The sequence below is a fragment of the Semicossyphus pulcher genome, unplaced genomic scaffold (assembly GCF_022749685.1).
Source record: "Semicossyphus pulcher isolate SPU_LCO1_2020_fin unplaced genomic scaffold, fSemPul1.0.p SCAF_20, whole genome shotgun sequence".
Lineage (NCBI taxonomy): Eukaryota > Metazoa > Chordata > Actinopteri > Labriformes > Labridae > Semicossyphus > Semicossyphus pulcher.
In genome coordinates this window covers 20,420,144-20,444,357 of record NW_027211694.1, presented here as the reverse complement: position 1 = coordinate 20,444,357, position 24,214 = coordinate 20,420,144, and the positions used below count along the sequence as shown (strand labels likewise).

Genomic DNA, 24,214 nt, shown 5'->3' with positions numbered 1-24,214 from the left:
CTTTACTATACTGACGGTGAAATGCCACATTCTGCACATATTTACCGTTTCACTGGAAGGAGGAGTTTTCAATGGGCGTGAACTCAACACTGCTGCCTTCAGGTGCGGTCAGAAATTTAAAAGATGTACACGGAGGACAATGAGTCATGTGCACTGAAATGTCCTTACTAAAATAACGATGTGAATAGAAATTAAGACATATTACTTCTTGAATTGTACATATATATGGAAAGTATGGCCCTGCTTTGATGCATTATTGTTGGTATCTTAAACAAATTTAAAACACATCCATATTGACATCAGAACAAACATCAGAGTTGTTAGTCACAGAATCATAAACTTTCAGTCACATTGAATCATGTTTCACAAGTTTTTACTTTAGTTTTAGTTGTCACACTCTTCAAGAGTCAGGTATGTATCCCATTAAGTTCACTGGTCCAGCTCTATAGATGGATGACCGCATGGGCAAAATGGGCAAAGTGGGCACATGCCCAGGGCCCTGAGCCAATGGGGGGGGGCCCTTTGCCTTAAGAATTTTCTTTTATGTGTAAAGAATTTTTGTTTTGACAATGTTATTTTGACAATGTCGTTTGATTAAACTGTTTGAATGTTTTCTGTTTTTTTAAATTAGTGATTAAATTCCATAGACGTAGTGACGTAGGTTGCGCGGTACGTTAACTTTCTATTTTCAAAATCACATTTTGAAAATGCAAAAAAATTTTTCAACAAAAAACAAGTGGAAGGTGATTGCGATACTTGAGCAGGGCTACAGCGCTGCCTCCCGGGGACCTAGATGCTAATGCAGCGCTGGTTGTGGGTTGCACCATGCTATTGTGCAACCAAATTCTTGTGTTTGGTGGGAGTACATGCAGTGTGCATCTACTAGGTCTATTTGCGTTTGTATGTGGTCTGTGGTAAGTTTGTGCCCAGGGCCCGTGGTCACGATAATCCGTCCATGTCCAGCTCCCTTTTCTTTTTGTAATATATTTATAACATAGGTTTATATTGTATGTTGTTATAATATTTCCACTGGTTTAGGGTGGAAGTCAGTGTCTTGTAATTTCCTTCTTGTGTTCTGCCATAACAGTTTTTATTAAATATATGTCTCTGATATCCGGGACCATTGGCATGTTTCCCAAGGTCAGAGATAAGAAACAGAAGGTCAATATCTTATTCTATAATATTAGTAATGACTTGAACATCAGCCAAGAAAGGTCGTGAAGTTGACCAGACCAAAAGATGTGAGTATAATCTGTCTTTAAGTGTCCACATCGTCTCCAGCACTGATTCAGTTCGTTTTGATTATATTTTTGCAGTTATGAAAACCCCTACACATTTCCTCCTGCAAAACACTCTCCAACTATTAAAGTTTGTAGTAATCATCTGGTTGTTGGTAATAGTGGACCATGTTTTCGAAGAGATTTTGTTTAGGGGGTTATCAAAGGGTTATAAAACACTAAGACTTAAGACTATATGAGGAGAGTTGAAGTAGTCTCCTGTCTACAGGGTGAGGGAGAATCGCTGTATAAACCCATTATGAAGATATAGTCTTTTACCTCTGTTCCAAAAAGGTCATGACTTACTTTTAAAAATGATTATGGGCCAATGGCTCTGAGCACAAATTTAATGGAAGTCTTTAAGTGGATTGTTCAGAGTACTTTAAGCACTTTAGAGTTTTGGCAGGCGATCTGAAATGACTGCTCCAAACTCAAGGACACTGGAGGACACATTTTCTGATGGGTTCTGGGGTTGGGTCCATCCCTGCAGGAGCTGATGATAAGATACAATACAATACACTTTATTGTACCTGTATGGGAAATTTGTCTTGGACTCGTGTGCTGCAAACATTTAGCTGCCTCCACAGTAGTATTAATGAACAAATATATTGCACATTACCCATTTAACAGACTGCATGTGTGGTGTAGAGAAAGTTCAACATTTTTGTCTTTTTGTTTTTAAAACTGACAGATTTTTGCAGGAAACAGGAAGTTGTCCATCCTGTCCATTACAGGAAGTGAGGTGGCGACAGTAGACAGACTCCAACAGTCCATCTGGGTATACAATGTCCCTTTCAGGGGCAGCTATATGCATATGCATGCATGTATCTATGTATATTAATAATCATTTACATTAGAAATGTTGTCAAAACTTGCCGTTATCCTGCCCCCTGCTGGACACAGTATGTTATACATTAAGTTTGCCTTAATTTGTAGCAGAGAGAAAACCCAAAAAGCAGGGGGTTAGGTTTAATATAACAACTCTACTATAACAGACTCTCTCCACTACTGTTCAAGGCCGCCACAGACCACATCCTGATAATAACTTTGAACATAGAGCACGGCTGAAGTCTAAATGAAAAACCAGACAATCCAATGTTTCACTGTTCTGGTGCATAAAGACCACTGCAGCTCTCCGTCCACAAGTTCTACAAAAACATGGTAAGTAACATAATGAATATACATGTGTGATCCAGCTGCCTGGGGGAATTCAAAGAATACAGATTACAAAACAATCCAAGTGAGAGGTTTATATTATTTTATGTTAAATGGACTAAAAGAAGCATAGTTTCACATTTCATTTCTTAGACTGACACTGTTGTAAAAGTGTAAGAATGGATTCAGCACAAATTAAAAAAACATAACCTCTGCTGTGACCTTTAGTTTCATGACCTTTGTCTTGGCATCACTACAAGTTTCCCCAGAGGTCTGGGAGCAGACTGGCATGATAAATCATATTTAATATATAGGCTAAAACATAAAATTAACCGTTCAAGGAAGCTGGGCTTTCATTATGCCTGTTTACAGACCTAAGTGTAAAAAGGGACACAGTCAGTTTGGTATAATCGAACCAACATGTGTTCTTGATCAAAGTCTCCTACTGTTCAACAAACCTCAGCTTCATTATTTTCCAGTTATGCCGTTTACTTTTATCCAAAACAAGAGAACGCTCCTTAGAAGAATATAAAACCAGTTTATGTTATAAGAAAAAATCTCTGACTTAGCATTATTCTATTGAAAACGGATGGTGACAAAGCCTTATTGTGAAATAAGATTATGATCAGATTGGCTGGGGGAAATATATAAATGGGTTATATTGAAGCCAAAACGTTCACTATTTAATTACCTAATTATGTGCAGACAATGTGTTGCTGTGCATTGTATTTTTCCCCTTTATTTTTCACAATGAATAGTGTTGGACATATTGATAAAATGTATAGAAGACGAATGGAATACATTATAAAGTTATTATCTCAATTAACCTGATTTATTGTTAATTACATCCAGCTGATTGAACACAGCCAGGCCTGACTGCCGCCAGCCGTGCTGAATCTAAAACCTAAATCATACTGAGCATCTAAGTTCCTACTATCAAATGAATCCTCTGTCAATGAAATAAACGAGAGAAGATTGTGTTTAAAGGTTCAGTCTGGACAGAGTTCAGACGAGTTCAGAGACAGCACAGAATTGCATGCAGTAAGAGCAGAATGTTCCAAAATGTGGTGATTTTTCCAAGAATTTCTCCAAGCCAAGAGCGCAGACAGAGACTGGGCTAATAAGGGGTTAATGGGAGAACAGGAAATGGAAACTACTATTCACCAAAGAAGTGTAACTTTTTTATTGACAGGGTCCAGTTATATTTAGGGTGAAGCCAACATGACCTTGGCCCAAGCGTTGACTCAGTGCGAGATAAAAGTAAAAGCACATTTCATTTCAAATACAGGTCTTTTAAATTGGTTAAGATTAGATATTTGCAGGTTGCAATGCACAAACAGACACCCTTTGAGATGTTTATACAAAAGAATATTGGTTATTTATATAATAAAAAAGGAAAGTTATTGCCTATTATCAGCATTTGATTTTAACATATTATTTATTGTATTTTAGCCATGCCTCCAATTATGCGATCACACATTTTTATATTATAAATATGTACCTTTTTTTATTATTAAATATTAATTCATTTGGAAATAAATATCAAAATGAGTACTTTCTGATTGATTGATTGTGATCTCTTTAAACAGAATTTGTTGTTAAAAGAAGGAACTGGTCTGATTAATCTATTATTGTTCTCACTCAGCAAACACATTTTTAACCCCTCCTTAATTTGGACTGTAGCTTAAATTTAATGCAGCAAGACTGATCCAGAACACAAAACCAAGTCCACATGTGAACGGCTGCAAAGGGAACTTGAATCCAGTTGAAATGCAGGACCTGAAAACCTGCCAGTGTACCTGAGGCAACACATTTCTGCAATGAAGAACAGGCTAAAATTCCACCGTAGCGATGTTAAAACCTGAAGACCTTTTCTTTCTTTAAGGACAAAGTTTTACAAATCTGGAAACACACCTGGGTTTAATAAGCCTAAAAGAGTAATCCGGAAAGAATTTCTGGGAGCGGAAACTAAGCTGTAGTAAAGAAAAAGAAAACAGATTAAAGCAGGTAAGTACAGTTCCTCTTTCCTTATATGGGCGCAAAGGCTTACGGTTAGGAAATCCAATGTAAAGCTCAATAAATGGACGGAAATGAGAAGAGCATTTTGCACCAAAAATAAAACAAAATATTACTTTTAAAGGATAGTGGGGATACAAAACTACAGATTTTTCAGATGTGATGCTCTGTATTTTAGAGACATTGAATAAGAACTTTAGATGATATCTTTTCCTGGACATAGAGCCCCTTCTGTTAAGAAAAGAGGAACACTCCTCATCCACTGTCTTGAGAGACGTTTGACTTGAACTGGAGACGTTTGACTTGAACTGGACATCTGTTTGATCATCATCAGTCATTTGATATGATTTGTAACTGGAAGTCGTAATTATCACTTTCTGACATGCTTTCTTGCCCTCTAATAGGAATAAATTACCTTCCTAATCACATTGGGCCCTAAGGAAACATCTGCTGACAATCTTTAGCATTATATAAGTATAACAACATAGGCCTGTACTGGTCGATTGCTGATTCAGGAATAAGGGTAGAACCAATGAGTAATTGAAATACTGTTGAAACAATACTTAAATAATAGACATCAAAATGTCTACATTTTCTACATAAATTTATCCAATTTTTGTACAGAGGGGTAACAAATTAAGGGATATAGGTCTAACTTGGTGGAGTTAGAAACTTCAAACTACATGTTGGTTTTCATATTAAATAAACAAATGAGGGGGAAAGTGTTAATAGCTTGGCTGAGTTTTATCAAATCTCGCAACAGAGCCAAGCTAGCAGTTCTCGTCTGTCTCCAGTCTTAATGCTAATCCAAGCTAACTCTTGCCTAGCTCTTTAGCAAGTATGTATTTCCCAAAAGTGTCAAAGTATTCCTAAGCAAAATCATTATTATTCAATATGAATCTTCAGTATGTAAATATATTCAAGTCATGATCAAGCAACAGCTATGTGAGCTAAAAGTAGCAATTGTGAAAGGCTGCTAGCTAGTAGGGTAAGCATGGATGTGGTAGTAGGAGTTATAGTATAGTAGTATAATAGTAAGACTAGAGATGTGTGGTGTAAATTGTATAGTGTAGTAGTACCAGTGGTCGAGCTAGCAACAATTAGTGGTGTAGTAGTAGTAGTAGTAGCAGTAGCAGTAGTGGAGCTAGCAATATTTAGTGGTGTAGAAGTAGTAGTAGTAGCAGCAGTAGCAGTAGTGGAGCTAGCAATAGTTAGTGGTGTAATAGTAGTAGTAGCAGTCGTAGGAGTGGAGCTAGCAATAGTTAGTGGTGAAGTAGTAGCAGTAGTGGAGCGAGCAATAGTTAGTGGTGTAGTAGTAGTAGCAGCAGAAGCAGTAGGAGCTAGCAATAGTTAGTGGTGTAGTAGTAGTAGCAGCAGGAGCTAGCAATAGTTAGTGGTGTAGTAGTAGTAGCAGCAGTAGCAGTAGTGGAGCTAGCAATAGTTAGTGGTGTAGTAGTAGTAGCAGCAGTAGCAGTAGTGGAGCTAGCAATAGTTAGTGGTGTAGTAGTAGTAGCAGCAGTAGCAGTAGTGGAGCTAGCAATAGTTAGTGTTGTAGTAGTAGTAGCAGCAGTAGCAGTAGTGGAGCTAGCAGTAGTTAGTGGTGTAGTAGCAGCAGTAGCAGTAGTGGAGCTAGCAATAGTTAGTGGAGTAGTAGTAGTAATAGTAATAGCAATAGAAGCAATATATATTGTTGCAGTAGTGGTATAAGAACCAGCAAGTGTAGTAGTAGTAGTAGTAGCAATTTGAAGTGGTGTTGTAGTAGTATACAAACCAGCAATAGTTAGTGGTGTAGTAGTGGTAGCAGTAATAATAAGGCTGGTAGGAATATCGGTGGTAGTAGTGTGTATTTGAAAGCTAATTGCTCTGTTGTTCTGATCAGTGTAGAATTATTGAATGTTTTTTGGCCACAGCAGACACTTGGCTAAACTATCGGTCTGTGTAAAGTTAATTGTCCCATCTGCTGAGGTTTAGCGTGCTAAATGCCTCGCAGGGTCCAAACACATCTATTGGCAGCTCCCTCTGCTCAGTTTTAGTGGCGATATAAAAGCTTTGATTAGACGTTGATGTCCTCGGACAGATGGCGTGCGTGTGTGTATTTAAGCGTGACTCAATCAGCCTGATCTGACCCTGAGATCAACATTGATGTGTTCAATGTGTTTCCCCGATGGAACTTCATTCATTATAATTGAGAATCTGACCTGTGCGTTCGCTGAGTATCATTTAAATTTTAGCCACCTTTTTGCTTTCACACCTTGACATTTCAGCAGTTAATCATTATTTTAACAATGCATATTAAAACGCAGAGCAGCTTCATTTTATTTTCTAGAGTTTAATGTGTAAAGCCCCACAGCAGCAACAGTAACTGTGATACAGATGAAGAGCATTGTCTGACCACATTAGTAGGCTTTTTTCCATCTGCAGTGCCATTCTTAATTGGACTGAATTATTGGTGGCATCTGTAAATGTGCAATTTGGTAAACTGAAGCCATCTGTAAATCTGTCAACATTTAGATCGACATTTTAGCTCATTTTTCCCCAATTGTAGAATAAAATCAAGTTTTATAATCAATATATTGCTGAAAAAATACCCCAAAATACTCACAAATTCCAAAATTAAAGTCCACGCATGACAGAGCTCATAAGCATCAAACTTTTTTTATTAAAATGTGTGAAAGTTGTACAATAGAGAACCAGTTTGGCCAATAACTACAGCGTGAGCAGAGCTACAGTGAAGGAACGGCTCCAAGTTAGATCAGAAGACACAACTACTAAGACTAGCAGTGCAATCATTATTTTGAAATAATAACACTCTGTAAGTATAAATGTCACTATGAATACAATGTACAAACATATCTTACAAACTGTACAATACACATCCACTGTCAGAGTGGATCATCTGTGCACCCTTTGGTGTGACAGAGCAAAGCTCTCCTGAATGATTCCTGTAAAAAGCACCAATATTTTCAGCTGTTGTCTGGAGGCAAGTTAGAGGCTTTATGAGTCGAGGGCTGTTCAAACAAATCCCTGACAACCTGAGGAAATTTTGGACTGAGGCAACAAGTCTGTTCTGTCAGCGAGGTGCCTTTAAGTAAGGCACTTGAGCCATAACAGCAGACTGAGGACTGTGTGAAGATGTGCTGCTAAAATAAACAGCATGTAAGCTCAGTCTACTCTCCCTTAGTAAATTAAAGGGTAATTCCAGTACTTTTAAAACCTGGGCCCTATTTTTAAATAGTTTGGGGTTTGAATGACTAATAGGTATAGACACCTTAATCATGCCTAAATGCTAGACGATTCTTCCGTCAAGCGTGAAGAAGGGTGCAATATGTCTGCTGTATGGCAGTTTTTGGCCACTACAGTAAGAGTAGGCATGATGTCAATTCCACTACAAGAGAGACTTGATGTTCTCTGAAATTAGGTGGGGAAAAAAACATAATAGTGCATCATATAATGGTATCGAAATCGGCAAAAAGGGTTGGAAAATATCGGCATATCAGCAAAAAATCCAATGTCGTGCATCGCTAATAAATAGCTTTTGAAGTTTGCCACTAGATTGCTTTAGCCGGCAGCCACAGAACAGGCTGTAAAGGTTGCAATGTCTTCCCTACAGGCAACTACACCACTCCCCTGTTCTGCAAGGTAAAATTTCTGTTTTTGTCAATGGATGGCTGTTTTTGGTTTTCAAAAAGGCATCTTACTTTTAAACTAAAAAGCCAATCCCTTTATGCACCCTATTCCGTAAAGTAGAGAGACACTTACAAGAACAATTTGAGCCTGTCAGTAGCAAAGGATTACATACAACGCAGCCTTTAACGCAGGCTGTAACAATCTTACCAATCTTTCTCACCATTTGTCATATACACTCCAAAATATTTAAAAACGGGTCCTGAGTCTGAAAATATCAGAATTGACCTTTAACATTTAAAAAGTCTTTACAGTACTCTGATAACAAAATCCACTTCAAGTCGCAAGTATTCAAGTACCTGAGAGCTTCGTCACATGACACATCACTCTTTAATCGTGGGTAATGGCACTCCAGGGGTTGTTGGTTAACCATTAAGCACTTCTCCAACAGACTTTCAGTGACACAGCACCAGTAACATTTGTCCCTCTGTTAAGTGAATTAATGCATCTGCTGTAAACCCAAGAACTGCTCCTTGAGATACCTTGTTGGCTGTAAACGTTTAAGGCTTTAGTGATTTTCCCTTCCAGTAATTTCTCGACAGGATGCTCTGCTACCCTAAATCTACATCAGTGATCAGCAGCTAACAGGTTTCCTATCATACCGTCATAATGCAGCAAAACCTGAAGGGGCCAACTTATACAATCACATCCACATTAGACATACATTTGCCAAATACTTAGTGCTAAAAAAAATGTTCCATTACAGTACCTGTAATCAACATATATTATCTAAATATAAATAGCAATGGGGCTATAATACACAAGTGAAGTGGGAAAGGTAGCTTGATCATGTCTAGGAGGGAAAATTAAGGCTGACATACAAAATACAGTGGCCACCTCCCACCACAGGAGGGCACTGTCACATTGGCAATACTGCTTCAGTCATTCACTCTGAAATCTAGTGTCCCATAATTGAACCATGAGGCACTTTGAACTGTTAACGTAACGACCAAAAACCCAAGAGTTTCATTTTAAAATGACATTTACAAAATATGATTAAAAAAACAAAACAAAAAGTCTCTGCTTTCAAAAACTGTTTCATATCTTAGGGGAGATAATTTTAAGTCTCAGTAAACAACATCTAAAATTTACATTCTTAAATTTAGGAAGGAAAGCCTTAAATTATTAATTAATAAACTAACAAAGCACCAATGGTTTGAAACCATAATCTTCACTTTTAGATCAACACCTGAGTGTTAAAACAGCTACGCCATCTCCATACGTCATGTCTAACAGGTAGGAGGAGGGTGGCCGATGTCCAGTCTCCTCTGCGCGGACCCTCTTTTTCGGGCGGCTGGCACAGCGCTGACTACACTTCCCAGGGTGCCTGGGGTCTGGAAGAAAGCCTTGGAGGCAGACGGTGTGGTTTCCTTTGGAGTATGAGGAGTCTGTGAAGGTAGAGAGTGATGTTAGACGAGGGAAAAAACTTCACTTGAATACATTATTGACATGGACTGTAGAGATTACTGTAAAATTTGGTTTATAAGAGCCCTAGAAAACCTTTTTTCCCTCTGGGATACACCCTAAAACAGACCTTATAGTCCAGGTTTTATGGAAAGTTTCTTTGGAAAACCATTAATGGACTTTGCGTAATAAAAAAACGTGCTCAAAATCACAAAATCCCACAAATTTGAGCATCTATCAATGCTCCAAACAGAAACGTTTGATCCCTACTCACAAATTTGTAATGCATCCTGGTACATGTAGATAAGGCTCTGTAAGCATGATAACTCTGCTCTCTTGGTCTGAATAGCACACTGAGGAGTTTATTGATACAGTTGACTACATTTAGCGTTAACACTGATTAGACATCAGCCTTAAAATTGCCTCTAAAATGACTAAAGCCGGTATATCAAACTAGACGGCGATGTTGCAATGAACACGGCTGGAAAAGAGAGAACACTTCAACAGGGCCGTTGACTAGCTGCATTATTTTGATGCTACAATTTGCCATCCAGCACCTCTGCAGGTCGTCTGAAATAAACAGTTTGAGATAAGAAATGCTGGCAGGCTGTTTGGCCTTGCAGAAAAGCACATTAATCCTGATTTAATAACTTTGAGATTAATCAACTTGAACCGCTGTGACACACAAAAAGAGTCTAAATGAGAAGAAACCTTCGACACAACAGACGCTGCACTTGCTCTCGTAGCAAGCTGTATTGCGGCATTTTGTAAGTACCTGCTAGCAGAAAGGTGTTTTTTAATTATGAAGGCAAATGATGTCGAATTTAATACCTCTCGAGAGCCGAGATCTAGTGTGAAGGTGTGCGGAGGATGACAAAAATACAGAAAATTCTTACCAGTGGTTCTGGTGTGTTGATGCTGACGGTCTGACGTTGTCCTGAAGGAGACTGTGGAGCCCCCGCAGCCAACCCGTACAGCCTGCTCTGTTCTGGGGTGGACGGCGATAGGACCTGTGACCTGCCGACCTCTGATGCCGCTGCCATGCCGAACGGAGCTGCCCCCACCATGAAGTGTGCAGGTGACATCACAGCAGGCAGGCTGAAACTCAGTTTGCTGTGGGCGTCTGTGCCTTGCTGCTGGAGACCGCTGGCCACCAGGGGGTAGTGGGGGAGGGCTGAGGAGGGTACCAGGATGTATGGCAGCGGCAGGGCGGGAACGCTGCTGGAGGAAAGTGCTAGACCAGCTGATGTCTGGCCGGAAGAGAGGAGGAAGTTGAGGCCATTCATACCTGGAGAAGACAGAACATGACAACAAAGGAAGAGAAGCTGTGAATTTTCTCTTTTCAATACATAAAAATGATCAGACTCATGAGTCAAGCTCACAGTGTCAGATGTATCTCCTTTTACAGCTGCTATTAGGCTTGGGCACGGTATTACAGTATACAAGGGTATTTAGAAAATCTGACGGTATGAATTTCAATACCATCAAAAATCCAGCTAATTTTTCGATTATACTGATGCAGATTTTAGGCCCTCATAAAGCCTCTGCCTGAAACAACTCAGTCAGCTCTGTCCCCTGTAAGAAACCCCGCCCCTACAAGCCCACTTTCTTCTGATTGGCCAGCTCTCTGCAGCCTGCTGAGGCTGCACTTTCTGACGTCAGAAAACCTGGCGTTCACAGCAGCCTGCAGACTGAGTTGAGAAGCCTGGGGATTACTCTAACATACTTTTACCAACAGATTTGAAACTTCACCCACGTTTAGTTTGGACATCCAACATTGTAACAATATATATATACGTCCTAAAATGTGAAACAGCATAATACCCCCTCTTTAAACTGAACATATTTTGGTTATAGACATAACAAGAGATTTTCAGGAGGCCATGTTGGGCTTTGGGAAACACAATTTTTTTCAAAGCCATTTTCTGAAATTTTATAAACCAAAAAACAAATAAATGAGACCAGGAAATGATTAACAGATTAATAGACAATGAAAATAATAATAAAAGGGTCTTCACAAAGTCGTGTCTGTACCTGCATTGTTGGGTACATAGAGGTAGTGTGATGGCTGAGCCGGCTCGCTGCTGCTGCTGTTGCCAACAGGACTCCCATGCACCCCCTGCTCTCTAGAAAGGCCTGCTGGGTGACTGGGGGAAGTCCTGGTGCTACAATCTGCTGATTCCCTTTGAGCTTCAGCTCTCATCTGGAAGGAAACAAACACTCAGAATCAATAAAACTGGACCAGATGAGAGAAACCACACATTTATTTGTGTGTACAAGAAGCACAGCAATATTCACTTCATGGCTCGTCAACTAAAATCCCCGTAAGGATTAAAGCTTCCCCTTTAAAAGAACACTGGACTTAGTTCTGCCAAGTAATTCTCCTAGAAGTGCAGCGCTCATAGTCTCTTAATCTACCTTTCTTAAAGACCATGAAAAATGGGACTTTTCCAATTACTCAGATTGTGTGGCCTGACTAATTGCCAGGGCTTTCAATTTTTCTAATATCCTATAAATTACTGAAATAAGTCTTTAATTACGGCAGGAGTGAGTTACCCTAACCAGGGAGCGTGTAGAATTTCATATTTTCAATTTAACGCTCTGCCATCCAGAATTACTAACAGGATCTTGTTATTTAGCAGCATATAAGACATCATATAATCATAAGGGCACTGAACCAGAATGATAATGTTGTAAATTATAATTATGTTGTGTCTACAAAGTATATCAAACACTCACCTTGTCACAATCCTCTAACCCAGACATTCCCTTCTTCTTCACCACCGCCTCCTCCTCTTCCTGCTCTTCCCTCCTTCTCTTCCTCCCCTCCTCTGGCTCAGGCGATTTCAGACCTTCAGGCTTGTCTGGCGCCCTGTACAGCATGACCACAGAGGGCTGGGACAGGCTGGGCAGGTAGGCCAAGCAGTGCGGGGAGGCGGAAGATGTAAAGAGGCGCTCTGGTTGGAGGGATGGAGCCAGCAGGGTGGGATGGGAAGTGGGCGGAGCTAGCGGGCTGCTGCTGCAGATGGGGGTCTGCACAGATGTGATGGGACGGATTCTGCCGGAAAACAAGATAATGTTAGTCCGCAGAGTTTAAGGCTTGATCCTCAGCTTGAACTTGATTCAGCCAGGATTCATTTTGGGTCATAGAAAATAGCTGCAATATTTTGACTCAAAGGAGACGTGCTGGGGTAAAAATGGAGACCTTATCTTTCTCCCATGCTGGCCCACGTTTTTTCAGTTGTGCTCATTACAGTGAGTTGCGTAAAAAACACGTCATCTGGCGTAAGCAAGGGAGCTCGCTTAACTACACTTCTTCAATCTAGGACGCCCGCCTCCGATGTCATGTCTCGTTCAAAGTCGTCGCAGCTTTGACCGACAGTGGCTGACCAGATATTTTACAAACTCCACACAAGGAGGGGTTTTAGGTGGACTTCTTAGGGTCTTGCTTGTAGTCTGTCAGTAGACTCACACACATATCTTTGCTTCTGGCTGAGGCTGGTCAAATTTCTCCCAAATAAAAATCACTTGAATGCTAAGATGCTTGCCATCACAGGTAGATGTTTCTTACCCCCTTTACTCAGACAGAAACAGGAGGTAAAATATTCATCCCTGTTGCCCTCCAGGTGTCTTGGGGCCACACCATGACAGAGCAACAAGATTCCTGGCCTACACCAGTCGAAAAGCTGTCAGGCTCCTGAAAAATGATTCCTAAACCCCTTGATTTTTCTTGCTGATTTTCTGACTTCTAACTGGCTTCCTCCCAGGTTTGAGCCTCCAACTCTTTTCCTGTGAGCCACCGCGAGCTCTGGGGCATTATTACCCAGGCAGCTTCAGGTCTGAAATACGTCTTGTCAACACACACTTCTCTGTCCTTTTATCTCTCTCCCTCCAAAAACACTTAACAGCCACAGTCTTGAGCAATCTGTGGTTTGGCTAACGGAAGGCCGACCACAGAAAAACATGAACTACTGTATCAATGAAGCCAGTGTATACATTCATAGGAGACAAACTATTCATAACTGAAGCTAATGTTACATGTAGCCTAAAGCTTAACAAGTCAGCCAATTCAAACACTGGCAGAGAGTGTGAAGTTGTATGTATGACAGAGATGAGATTCAAAACCCTGACAGTGAGCAGGGAAGCCTGGCAGCTTAAACTAAGTGAATAGCTTTTTGTACAATAAGTAAGGGCTGTCGTTTTAACTCACTCAGTGCTGTTTCCAAACTTCAGTCGACACACTGCGTTGTTGTTTGTCGTCTTTCTGGAATAATCCAAAGGCTGGTTTAGCAGACCTGCGGTTCAAGGAAAGAAAACATGAATATAAAAATCTTTAATCAACTATTCTGTTTGAGTGGTTGAACATTGACATAGACGTTGAAAATTCAGAGTGACTAACCTGTAGGTTCTCGTCTTGGACTGCTGGGTGCAGAGTTGACCTGCCGCTGGACGGATATAGAAGTTGGTGTGACGTTGAAAGAGGCGTGGCGTGCCATCTTGGCCTTCCTGAGGTCCTCGACCGTCATTGGCAGAGCGGTCCCAGGCAGAGTGACGGCTGCCAAGTTCACAGTATTTCCTGCAGATGGTGATAGTGGGATCAATGAGCATTACAGCAATGAGTACATACAGTAAATTTTTTTTTTAATCCAAGAAACCTGACGGATGACAGAATAGTTAAAGGAGCAATTCGTCCCTGGAAAAAGCCACCGTTATTGCTTCTGTAATCGATAGAAGAAATAATATTTGACGTGTTTTACGTAGTCTGGCGGCAGTTTTCCAGGGCCCATTGGAGAAGCGGATAGCGTCCACCAAAAGCACAGAGCCAAATTGTAATTTTTCCTACCATAATAGCATTAGCTCCCCATAATAGCATGACAGGACTGAGGTTGACCTGAGGGTGAACTGGCCCTTTAAGTAAGGGTTTTGTAATTCTTACCTCCATTTCCAGAGTTTTTGAACTCAACGGGGCCGAGCCACTTGAAGGCCGGCTTCCTGCCTCTCTCCTCCCGCACGTGCACCTTCTTTATGAGATTCAGGCTGGTCAGCACATTGGCGATGTCGTACAGCCGCCGCACCTTAGCTGAAGATAAAGAGATAATGTTTAGATTTGATAAAAGAGGAAACAGGATTTGTATTACTGCACAATTAATTTTTTTGGGTCCCTTCTTACTTTTGTACTTGCTGTGACTCGATGAGTCCTGGCTCTCCTCGATGAGGATCTTTGCAGCCGCGTCCAGGGTGACGGTCTGAGTTTTGGACACCAGGAACAGCATGACAAACTTTTGGCTCATGATGCGCAGAGATTTGTCTTTCCTGTTGCCACCAGCTAAATATAACAGAAGCATGAAAGTACGTAAGACTACTACAGACATTCATCACCAGTGTTGTACTTGTGTTTGTTGTTCTACAACTGTCTACATTAACCAATCAATGCAAAGAAAGTCAGTCATCTTTGTACTTCTTTATATTAGTGCTATAATAATCCAGAGACAGTGGGTTAGAGGCTGAAGGAATAGATCGTTTAGTGGTGTTAATTTGGTGCCACCTTCACTTACATTTTTACAGTGCAGCATTAAACTAAATGTTTTATCTTGTAGGTGTACATTAAACTTCATCTCCTTTATAACCACCATTAAAACAGGCCACAGTTAAGATATGCAAAGGTGCTTGTAGTAGAAAATATTCTCTCAGTTCATTACCATTCCCGGCGTCTCCTTCCGCTCCGTCGTCCTCACACCCCGGTCCAGCTGCCTTAGCCTCCGAGGCGAGCTCCATCTGGAGGTGGTAGCCCTGCTGCCGACCCCTCCGCTGAAGCTCCTCCAGCGTGGCCTCCAGCTTCTGCCGACCGTACCAGGTGTAGCTGTTCTTGGCTATCCGACCCACGATCATGAGAGACTCCAGCACGTTGACGATGTCGTAGATTCGCCGCCGTTCCACTCCTGAACATTTGAGTGTGAGAATTAAGTAATTAAACATGGAAAATATATGCATGCATTCACAAAGAGCCTTGCTCAGAATTGCAGCTCAGCGTCCTTTTACAGAAACCGCATATAACCTGGTGTTTATGGAAGAGCCGTTTCCATAGCTTCCAGTATTGTCTCCGTTATGTGAGGTGCTTACAATAACAGCCCAGGCAGCGGGCAACACTTACCAAGACTGGCGGCCACCTCGTCCAGAGAGATCCAGATGGGGCTGTGTGGCGGTGGGTAGTCAGGGTAGAGGGCCAGGAACTTCTGGCAGAGCAGACCCAGACTCTTTTGCTTCCTGCTCGGCTTTTTGTCCGTGTCTTCCTCTTCCTCGGCTGCTTCAAACTGGATGGACAGATAAAATGCATGAAAGATTTCTTAGTGTTACCACAAATTTAGGGAGTTTTACACCAGCTAAGAGTCTTTGTAGCAGCACTTCTAAATCATGATCTTCAAGAACTTATTAAATGCCTTATTGATTATTTTTGAAGCACTTATTTTTAGATCTCTGGCAGACAATCTCACATACCTGACAGGAGTCCTCAATCTCTGCATCCTCCATCACAACCTCTGGACTTGCAGGCTTCTCCTTATCATTTTCTATGGGTCTAAACAGCACCTTCTTCATCTCTCGGTCCCTGATGTCTGGGCTGGCGGCACTGATCAGCATCTTCAGGTTGGCTGTGGGCGTCAAGGGTTCAGCCAGCGCCGTGTGCTTGATGGGGGTGATGTGGGTGAGGTCAGGGGTGGCATTTTTTCTGATGATCAGGAAAGAAGGGACGGGGGACTCTGAAGACTTCAGGGGTGTGGATCTTCTCCTTTCTGTGCAGATGTTTTCCTGAGATGGACGGAGACAATAGTTTTGATGTGTTACTGGAAATTTGTCTGTAATGTCACTAATTTCTGGTGGAACATTTGGAGCGCCATTAATGTATTGTAATTAGGGATGCACAATATGGGATTTTTTGCCAATATCCGATATTTTCCAACCCTTTTTGCCGATTGCGTATCGATATATTAGGCTCATGTTTTTTTCCACCTAATTGCAAACATCAAGTCTCCCTGTAGTGGAATTGATATCATGCCTACTCTTATTGTAGTGGCCCACTGGCAGATGCAGAAATAACATAATACAGTGCGTTTAAAATGTACACATTCACTGGGCAATATAAGAATAGTTCTTAAACTTAGGCCAATGCCGATATGACATTTTCAAGCCATAATCTGCAGATATCGATAACGTGCCGATAATATCATGCATCCCTAATTTAAATAACAAATCAAGTATATAGCCACTGATTCCCTCATTTGAAGAATTGTCCAAATCCACAAAAATGTTCCCTCTTTTTTATAGAAACATTTCTTTAAGATGAAACCCACCCTAGCCCAGCCCATATCTCTGTGTTCAGGTGCCAACATCTCTCTCTGATCAGCCCGTTTCTGCAGCTCTCCTTCTGTCACATCACATCCAACCTGCTACACAGCTCAGACCACACCTTGGATCTGGCATTAACCCACCGTACCTTTTGTTCACTTTGGCCCCCATCTTCCTCTGGCTCCACAGTTTTTTTCCTGGGACTTGTGAGGTCTTTCAGTGCTAGACATTCAACTTCCATCTGGGAAAAACTGCTGGCCAGAAAGGATAAATGTGTAAATATAATATCAAACAGATATATAACTAATATAACAGTGTAATAAACTGTGAAGTTATGGGCATTTCAGCCAGTTACGTACAGAAACCTCTGACGAGTGGTCAGCTGAATTTGGCGCAAAGAACACCAGCTAATTAGCCCGTAGCAAGCTAACGCCTACAACATAACCATCATTTCCTTATTTAGCGAAATGTTTTAGATAACCAGCTGAATTGCAGCAGAATTAGCACGTTGAGAGCTTAAACTTTTATTACATGACGTTTATTTGTTACGTAAATTCTAGGTTGTACGGTAAGATTTAGCCTTAACCCCTTAAAGTTAGTAAAGGGCCAATTCACTCTAAATTAATCCATGCATTTATACGTGGTTTAACATAGCTTGTGAAAATGAACGGCTACATTACTGTTGAATTGAAGTCATGAAGGCTAATTTAGCTTTAATTAGCTACTAGCTCAGCTGACCAACATACCACAACTTAGTGTTACAGTAAATAGGAAACCAACAGAGAGAAAACACCATACTTCACCTTTTTTCTGCAGCTGAATGAATGAAATATTCCAATAGGGTTCTGTGTCCAGTTATACAGACTTGTCAGCGCCTAGTTTCTTCAGACCAACATAGCAGCTAATTTCCCTCTTCAAAATAAGCGGGTAGTCCTCCTTAGCCTGTACTTCCACTCCTCTGCTCTGAGTCTCCTGTCCGATTAGCGGAAACTCTTGCACTGTCCCGGGGAGACTTCAGTATCACCCGCTAAAGCTTGTTTTCTGGCGCTCTCAGGCATCTGGATGACTCCAGCCAATCAGTGCCCAGATGGTTGGAGTCGTCATTCATCTCAAACCAATCAGCGTTGTTTAACTCGGAAACGCGCCTCGGCTTCAACCAATGGGCGTGTGCACTGGTCACGCCCCCTGGAGTTGTGTTGGCGGGGCAACCGGCGCGCTTCGTGCAAGCCTGATGGGGAGTTTTAAAACGAAGAGGTATCACTCTGCAGCAATTTCCGGGTACAGCACAAAAAATACAGATTAAAGCTGTGACATGATTGCCAGTTTTGGACATTAACAATTTAATCTGATTGTAGTTTATTTACAACAACTGCCGCATAAATACACAGCACTGATCAAACCAGATGCTAACATTCACACACGAGGAAGAATCATTTACAATATTTTAAACACTGTATTAGATTGTTTCAGGCAACATAAGAAAGGGAGCTTCATATATTTTTATGCTATATAAAACTACCCCGTTTACTGTGCAATGTGAAAATGAATGCTTTTAATATGTTTTCATTAAGTGAAGGACAGACAGGAAGTTGCATTGGTAATGTATTGTATTATTAGATATGTATATAACTTGAACATAATTTAAATCACTTTAATTACAATGCCACTAATACCAGCTGATCCAGTTTACTTTTACGTAAACAATGTCTAACTAATATTTCTAACTACCATACTTGTAATTACGTCTGAGATATTTCGATTTGTTTTTCTGCACCGAGTGACCCAATGTTTTTATACACGATCTTTAACTTGCAGCTGAAAAGTTTGGCTTGTCCCTCGTGCAGCTCCCACAGTGACACCAGCCTCAAGTTGTAAAGCCCCGCACCTAGAAACCTGCTATTAATACCTTTGACCTAATCACTCAGGCTTTTGTCTCGGCAGTAATTAGCCCTGCGGCTGAAACAGACAGATGGGAAATCACAGGAGGGTGATGGGGGGACATCAGGAGTGGCGCTAATATCACCTGAGCAACAGCGCGAAAAGTTGTGGGTGGGGGAGAGAGTTCGCCCTTTAGCAGACAGAGTCCCGCCCTGTATGCAAACAGGGCGTCTGAGGACCAGCCCATTGCATAACAGGCGTCAATACACAAAATCTGCCGCCAAACGCTGTTCAAATCTGAGCCTGTGAAGAAAAGGGGGGGAATTGATTTTTAGGACAATAAACATATGAACCAGGACAGGATTATTGAGTAATCACGCCAATACTATTTCTATATAGTTATAGCCCCGAGAGCTCTTGTGGGGTATGCTGTTTTACTTCTATTTGGAAATAGTATAGGGACATGCTTAGTTTATATATATATATATATATAAAAACTAAGCATTTTATTTGAGCATGATGCATTTTTTCTACTTTTTCCACATAATTAAAACTATAAACAAAAAAGTTGATAGCCTAATTTTAGGCTGTTTTGTGATCCTTGACACTTCTGAAAATCTTTCAAATGGAACAATTAAAGATGAAAAAAAGTTGGCCAGAGAGGTCACAAACCAAAAGCAGTTCAAAACTACCGCTTCATAATACACAAGTTAATCGGTGTATGAAACTGTCCATATTGGACTTCTTTCTTAGTTAATGTTTCATTTTTGTCAAACAAGTCTTGACCTTCGGGCTCAAGTGGGGACATTAAAGTTGAGCTGAAACTGCATTTTGAGAGTATCTAGCTTCCGTATCGTGACTTATTTCCGAGTGAAACAGGACGTGCAGGTGGGACATATATATATACCTCGACTTTAATGAGTTTTGTTTGTTTCTGAAGTTGAAACTAAAGTCATGAGTAACACATTTCAGTTCTGCAATCTGAAGTCCAAGTTATGGCTACAAAATTGTACCCAATAAACACCAAATGTAACTTGCTGGGATCCCCGGCTCATGTGAAAATTGTGATGTATAACATGCCACAATAAGCCAAGTTCCAGATGCTGGAGCCAATTCTCAGCTCAATTCAGCACCTAAACCCGTTTAAGATCTGTCCAAACCGGTGTCAGAGCACGCCTGATTGTGCAACATCCTGGATATACTACTTTCATTGGACATAATGCAAAGTTCACAAAGATGTTCAACAGAAAAATCACTATCCTTTAATTGTTTTCTGTGCATGTGCAGTGCAGAGAAACTTACATGAAACTGTGGTGTGTTTTTGAAATGTTTAATGGGCAGATGTGCTGCTCTGGCTGTATGTGGAACACTGATTAGCTCAATGCTAAAAGCTGCTGATCATCTTTGTGTGAGTGTCATTATGGTAGAGAGGGACAAAGACATGCACGTTCTAAAAGCAGCACAGATTTTGTTAAGCCCTTGTCGCTTCGGCTAATGTTTATCTTTTGTCTTTGATTTTCTGCATTTCACTCAAAAGGCTTATTATGTCATTACACTCCCCATTACCCATTCAAATGGCACTCTTTTGTTTGAACTTGAATCCAACTGCAGCTCCAAATGGACCACATCAAGAGGCCAAAACCAAAACTCCAAACGACTGGATGAAGTGTCAACAGATTTGTTTGTTGTCCGGAGTAATGGGTTTGGCACAGGCGCTCCCTTTTAACAGTGTTCTGTTCTGCATTTTAAACAGCATTGCACTTAAACTCTTTGTGACCTGTGAAAGCTGTCATTGCATTCCCTGCTCAGTCTGACCAGGACTGTTTAAATAAGGCTGGCATCAATATTTTGCAGACTGTTCGAATGCTACTAGCCTTAGTGTAGGCTGCAACCAGTTGTAGTTGCATAAGAGACAAACACTGTATAAAGTTGGACCTAGCTGTAGCTTAAGGGCTAGGCTACCTTGAGATTGACTAGTTTCTTCCATGGTGATATTGAACAATTTAAATGTAAGAAGATTTGGTTGAAAGCCTGTTTTTCGCTAGCTTAATGTAGAATGTCAATTAGTATCACAGTTACCATTAATAACTTGCTAACAAAGCAGCTAGCAAGAGTGTAGCTGACAGCGTTCGCTAAACCCTGGCTGCTTTTAAGCTCCACCCTCTCATCAAATATGGCCACTTCTGGTTCCAGACAAACAAGATTGCAAGGGCAGAATGCCAGTGGGTGATGTCATAGTGTTGTGTTCTTTCTATACAGTCTATGGTTAGACATTAGCTGTGTACCAATCCAGGGGCTGCAGCCTTCAAAAGAGGCGGTCTACGGAGGATGCGCCATTCATAGCCTGCGTAGACGCTAAAGCCAAACTGAAATGAGACAGTCTGTTCTATGGAGGATTTCCTGTTGGTGTCACCAGCTGTTCCCGCCCACAACCTTGCGCCACTCCTGTCGCATAGCAACAGGTAGCTAGCGGGCTAACTATCTAGCATAACTAACATCACTTTACTTAACCTATCATCTTAAAGATTATTTGTTTCAAGGGCCCTTTGTCTTTTTTTTAAACATGTGTAACGCTAGCTATTAGATTGAGTTGAAACCAAAACATTTAAAGTGTATTCCTTGGCCGCGTAAGAGTCCGCCATCTCGTTTGAATTGGCTCGCAATGAATCTCGGGATACATTGGGCCACAAAGGAAGCACTTGAAGGAGACTTCGTGGCCCGGGAAAAGGAGGACGCATTTGTCGGTCGCATCTGACGGAGGCTTCGAATTGGGACAGCTGCTGCGCAATCGGCCTTCAAATACATCCTTCAACAATGCAGCCCCTGAACTGGGACACAGCTTAAATCACGTACTCAGTGCTCAGGATACAGACAGACACTTAGCATAGTGTCTTCGGAGAGCAGCACTGCTGTAAATGTCTAAATTTGATGTTATGAACTTTGTAGTTGACATAGCAGAGACACGATGCAGTGAAGTACAACTAATCATCACTTTGCCTTCTAATAATGGCATCGCCACTCTACCCATATTTTCTAGATTTACAGTAACAAAGTATACTCAACAGTAAAGTGAAAGTCCTTTTTCGAAGTGGTGCTCATTATAAGATCATTAATATATCATTAAATGACAAAGTAATGTATTTTAAATTGGAACAAAGGAGGATTGAGGATTAAACGTGTTTGACAGCTCCACCTTCCCAGAATGCCTTGCCATGACAACCAAGGAGAACATGCCTGAACTTGTTGCAATGAAGCACAAACTGAAACAGCCTATAGACAAGACCGTTTGACATATGTGGAAAAAAACTAACTTAATCAGTTTTATTTAGTGCTGAAAACGATGCATCTTGCTTTATTCTGCCTTTTTCTCTCGAGCTTGTCTGTCTATTCCTTCCGTTTTTTATTTCCCTCTGAACTGAAGATGTTTTAGTTTTCCTTACCTCTTAATGCTGCTTATTATTGCATACTGACCTTTTCTCAAACTGCTTCCCTGGATTTATTTTATAATTCACACTAAACTCAGTCACTGCAGACATTTTACAACATGTAAAATGTCTAACAACTTCACTGGCATTCAGTTAAGGGCTTCCTGCATGTGTCTGACCTCTAGCACAGGTCGTTTTACCACTTTCCTTTCACATATTTGAATTAATAATTTCACTTAAGTGCGGCTTATGCTGCTCTTTTGAAAGTCATATCGATTTCCGCTGCTATAAATGGATAGCTCGGGTCCCTCACCCTCACTATATTTGCCTATGTTGGTTCTGTTTGAGCTTCAGCAGGTTCAACTAATTGCAGAAACTTTTATGAGGGGCTTTAAAAAGTAAAGTAAAGGTAACCAAGTGTTTGCTTGTCTGCTTCGGACCAGGCTTTAGCTGAATGCACAAGTGTCATCACTGAAGAGGAGTGGATTGTGTTGTTTTCAAGGTTTACGTTCTCTGGGGTAAAATATATGTTATTTTTAAAATTAAAATATAGTTCTGTCCTTTTTTGTAGATATGACTCATCTTCTTATTGACTAAATGCAATAAAACAGACTGTGGGATTGAAATGCTGTGCTGATTTAGCTCAGTTGGTAGAGCAGGTGCCTCTTACACAGAGGCAAAGTCCTCGACGCATCAGCCACTGGTTCGACTTCGACCTTGGCCCTTTGGTGCATGTTATTCCCCCTCTCTCTTGCCCACATTTCCTGTCATACCTTCACTATCATTGAAGGCAAAAGGCCAAAAAAAACACGATTGAGTGAACACAATTTTGAAAAATACACTTTGATTTCTGGAGAAGAGAAATGATGAGAACCATGAAGAGTGGAAATGACTGGAAATGAGGTCAAAGGTCAGGGATTTGTTTCTTCAGGATAAGCACTGTTTTCTTCACAGCAGCGTTGGGCTTGAGACAAACAGCAACACTGGTTAAAAAGACGGGAAAGGTTTGAGATGGTTGAATTTGTTGAAGGACAGTGTGCGTGTTTGGGGTAAGGGTCATGTTGGACAACTGATTTGTTTGTTTGTATTTGCCTTTTTTTCAGTATTGATTGATCTACTGATTGTTTTTTTGCACTAATAAAAAAAAAATTGTGAAAAATACGCCTGATAACTCCCCAAAATCCAAAGCCCATACACAGAAAACTAAAGCTCTGTCTGCAGATCAATTTATTATTACAGAAGGCTTAAAACCAGCAAACAATCACAGTTGAAAGGCTGGAATTTATTCATTTTGACCAAGTTACTTAACTATTTATAGAATATTCTTCTGCCATTGACTAATTAAGCCTTTGAGCTGGAGTGTGCCTCTTCTGTGCTCTCAGCCGGGCAGGTCCTGACTTGTCCTGATCGTCAGGGAGTCAGCTGAAGCTGTTTGGGCCACAACAGCTTTAAGCGACTCCCCTCTTCTTCCTCCTTCTCACACATGTCCCTAACATTTGAATAATGTCACCTCACAGCTTTGTTTGAAGTTCTCCTCTGGTTGGCCAGTGAAAGCTTTGTGAGTCCTAAGATACCAACCTGTCAAGAGGACGGCTCTATGTTGTTTATTCGTCACACTAGTAGTGACAACCGAAGCTTGTTAGTGCGGTTCAACACTCGGCGCTTCATCACTGAACCTAAAAGGCAGCAGACTTAAGTGTAGTATATTTTAATATTATCAGTTCTAGTAATCTTTTACTTGATCAACACAAATTTAATTGCTAATCAAGTTGATAATCATTTAATGCATTTGTAAAGAGCACAAAAACCAAATATTCAGTGGTTTGAGCTTCTGAAATGTGAATTTTTGCCCATTTTCTTCATCTTTAACAACATATAACATGTAATATATTTTTAGTTATGTAAAGATGAGCTCTAGGAAAATGCGTTACATTGATTACAAATTTTTTGTCACCTTTATGGACTATTAAATTAAGCAATTAATGCAAAACTATTAGGGTTTTTATGTTGCTGTGGTATCTTCTCAGCTGCAGA

The 24,214-nt window shown here is 40.8% G+C and overlaps 1 protein-coding gene across 1 annotated transcript; it reads right to left on the bottom strand.

The window, feature by feature from the left end:
• Nucleotides 1-9,361: 9,361 nt before the first annotated feature.
• Nucleotides 9,362-17,118, bottom strand: e2f7 (E2F transcription factor 7). Its single transcript, XM_069671636.1, has 12 exons — nt 17,026-17,118; nt 16,032-16,340; nt 15,688-15,847; nt 15,236-15,475; nt 14,707-14,862; nt 14,473-14,616; nt 13,936-14,112; nt 13,747-13,831; nt 12,276-12,594; nt 11,571-11,739; nt 10,433-10,824; nt 9,362-9,520 (listed from the first exon to the last, which is right to left on the bottom strand). The coding sequence occupies exons 1-12, from the start codon at nt 17,116-17,118 to the stop codon at nt 9,362-9,364; spliced, it is 2,403 nt and encodes an 800-aa protein (XP_069527737.1).
• Nucleotides 17,119-24,214: the final 7,096 nt, after the last annotated feature.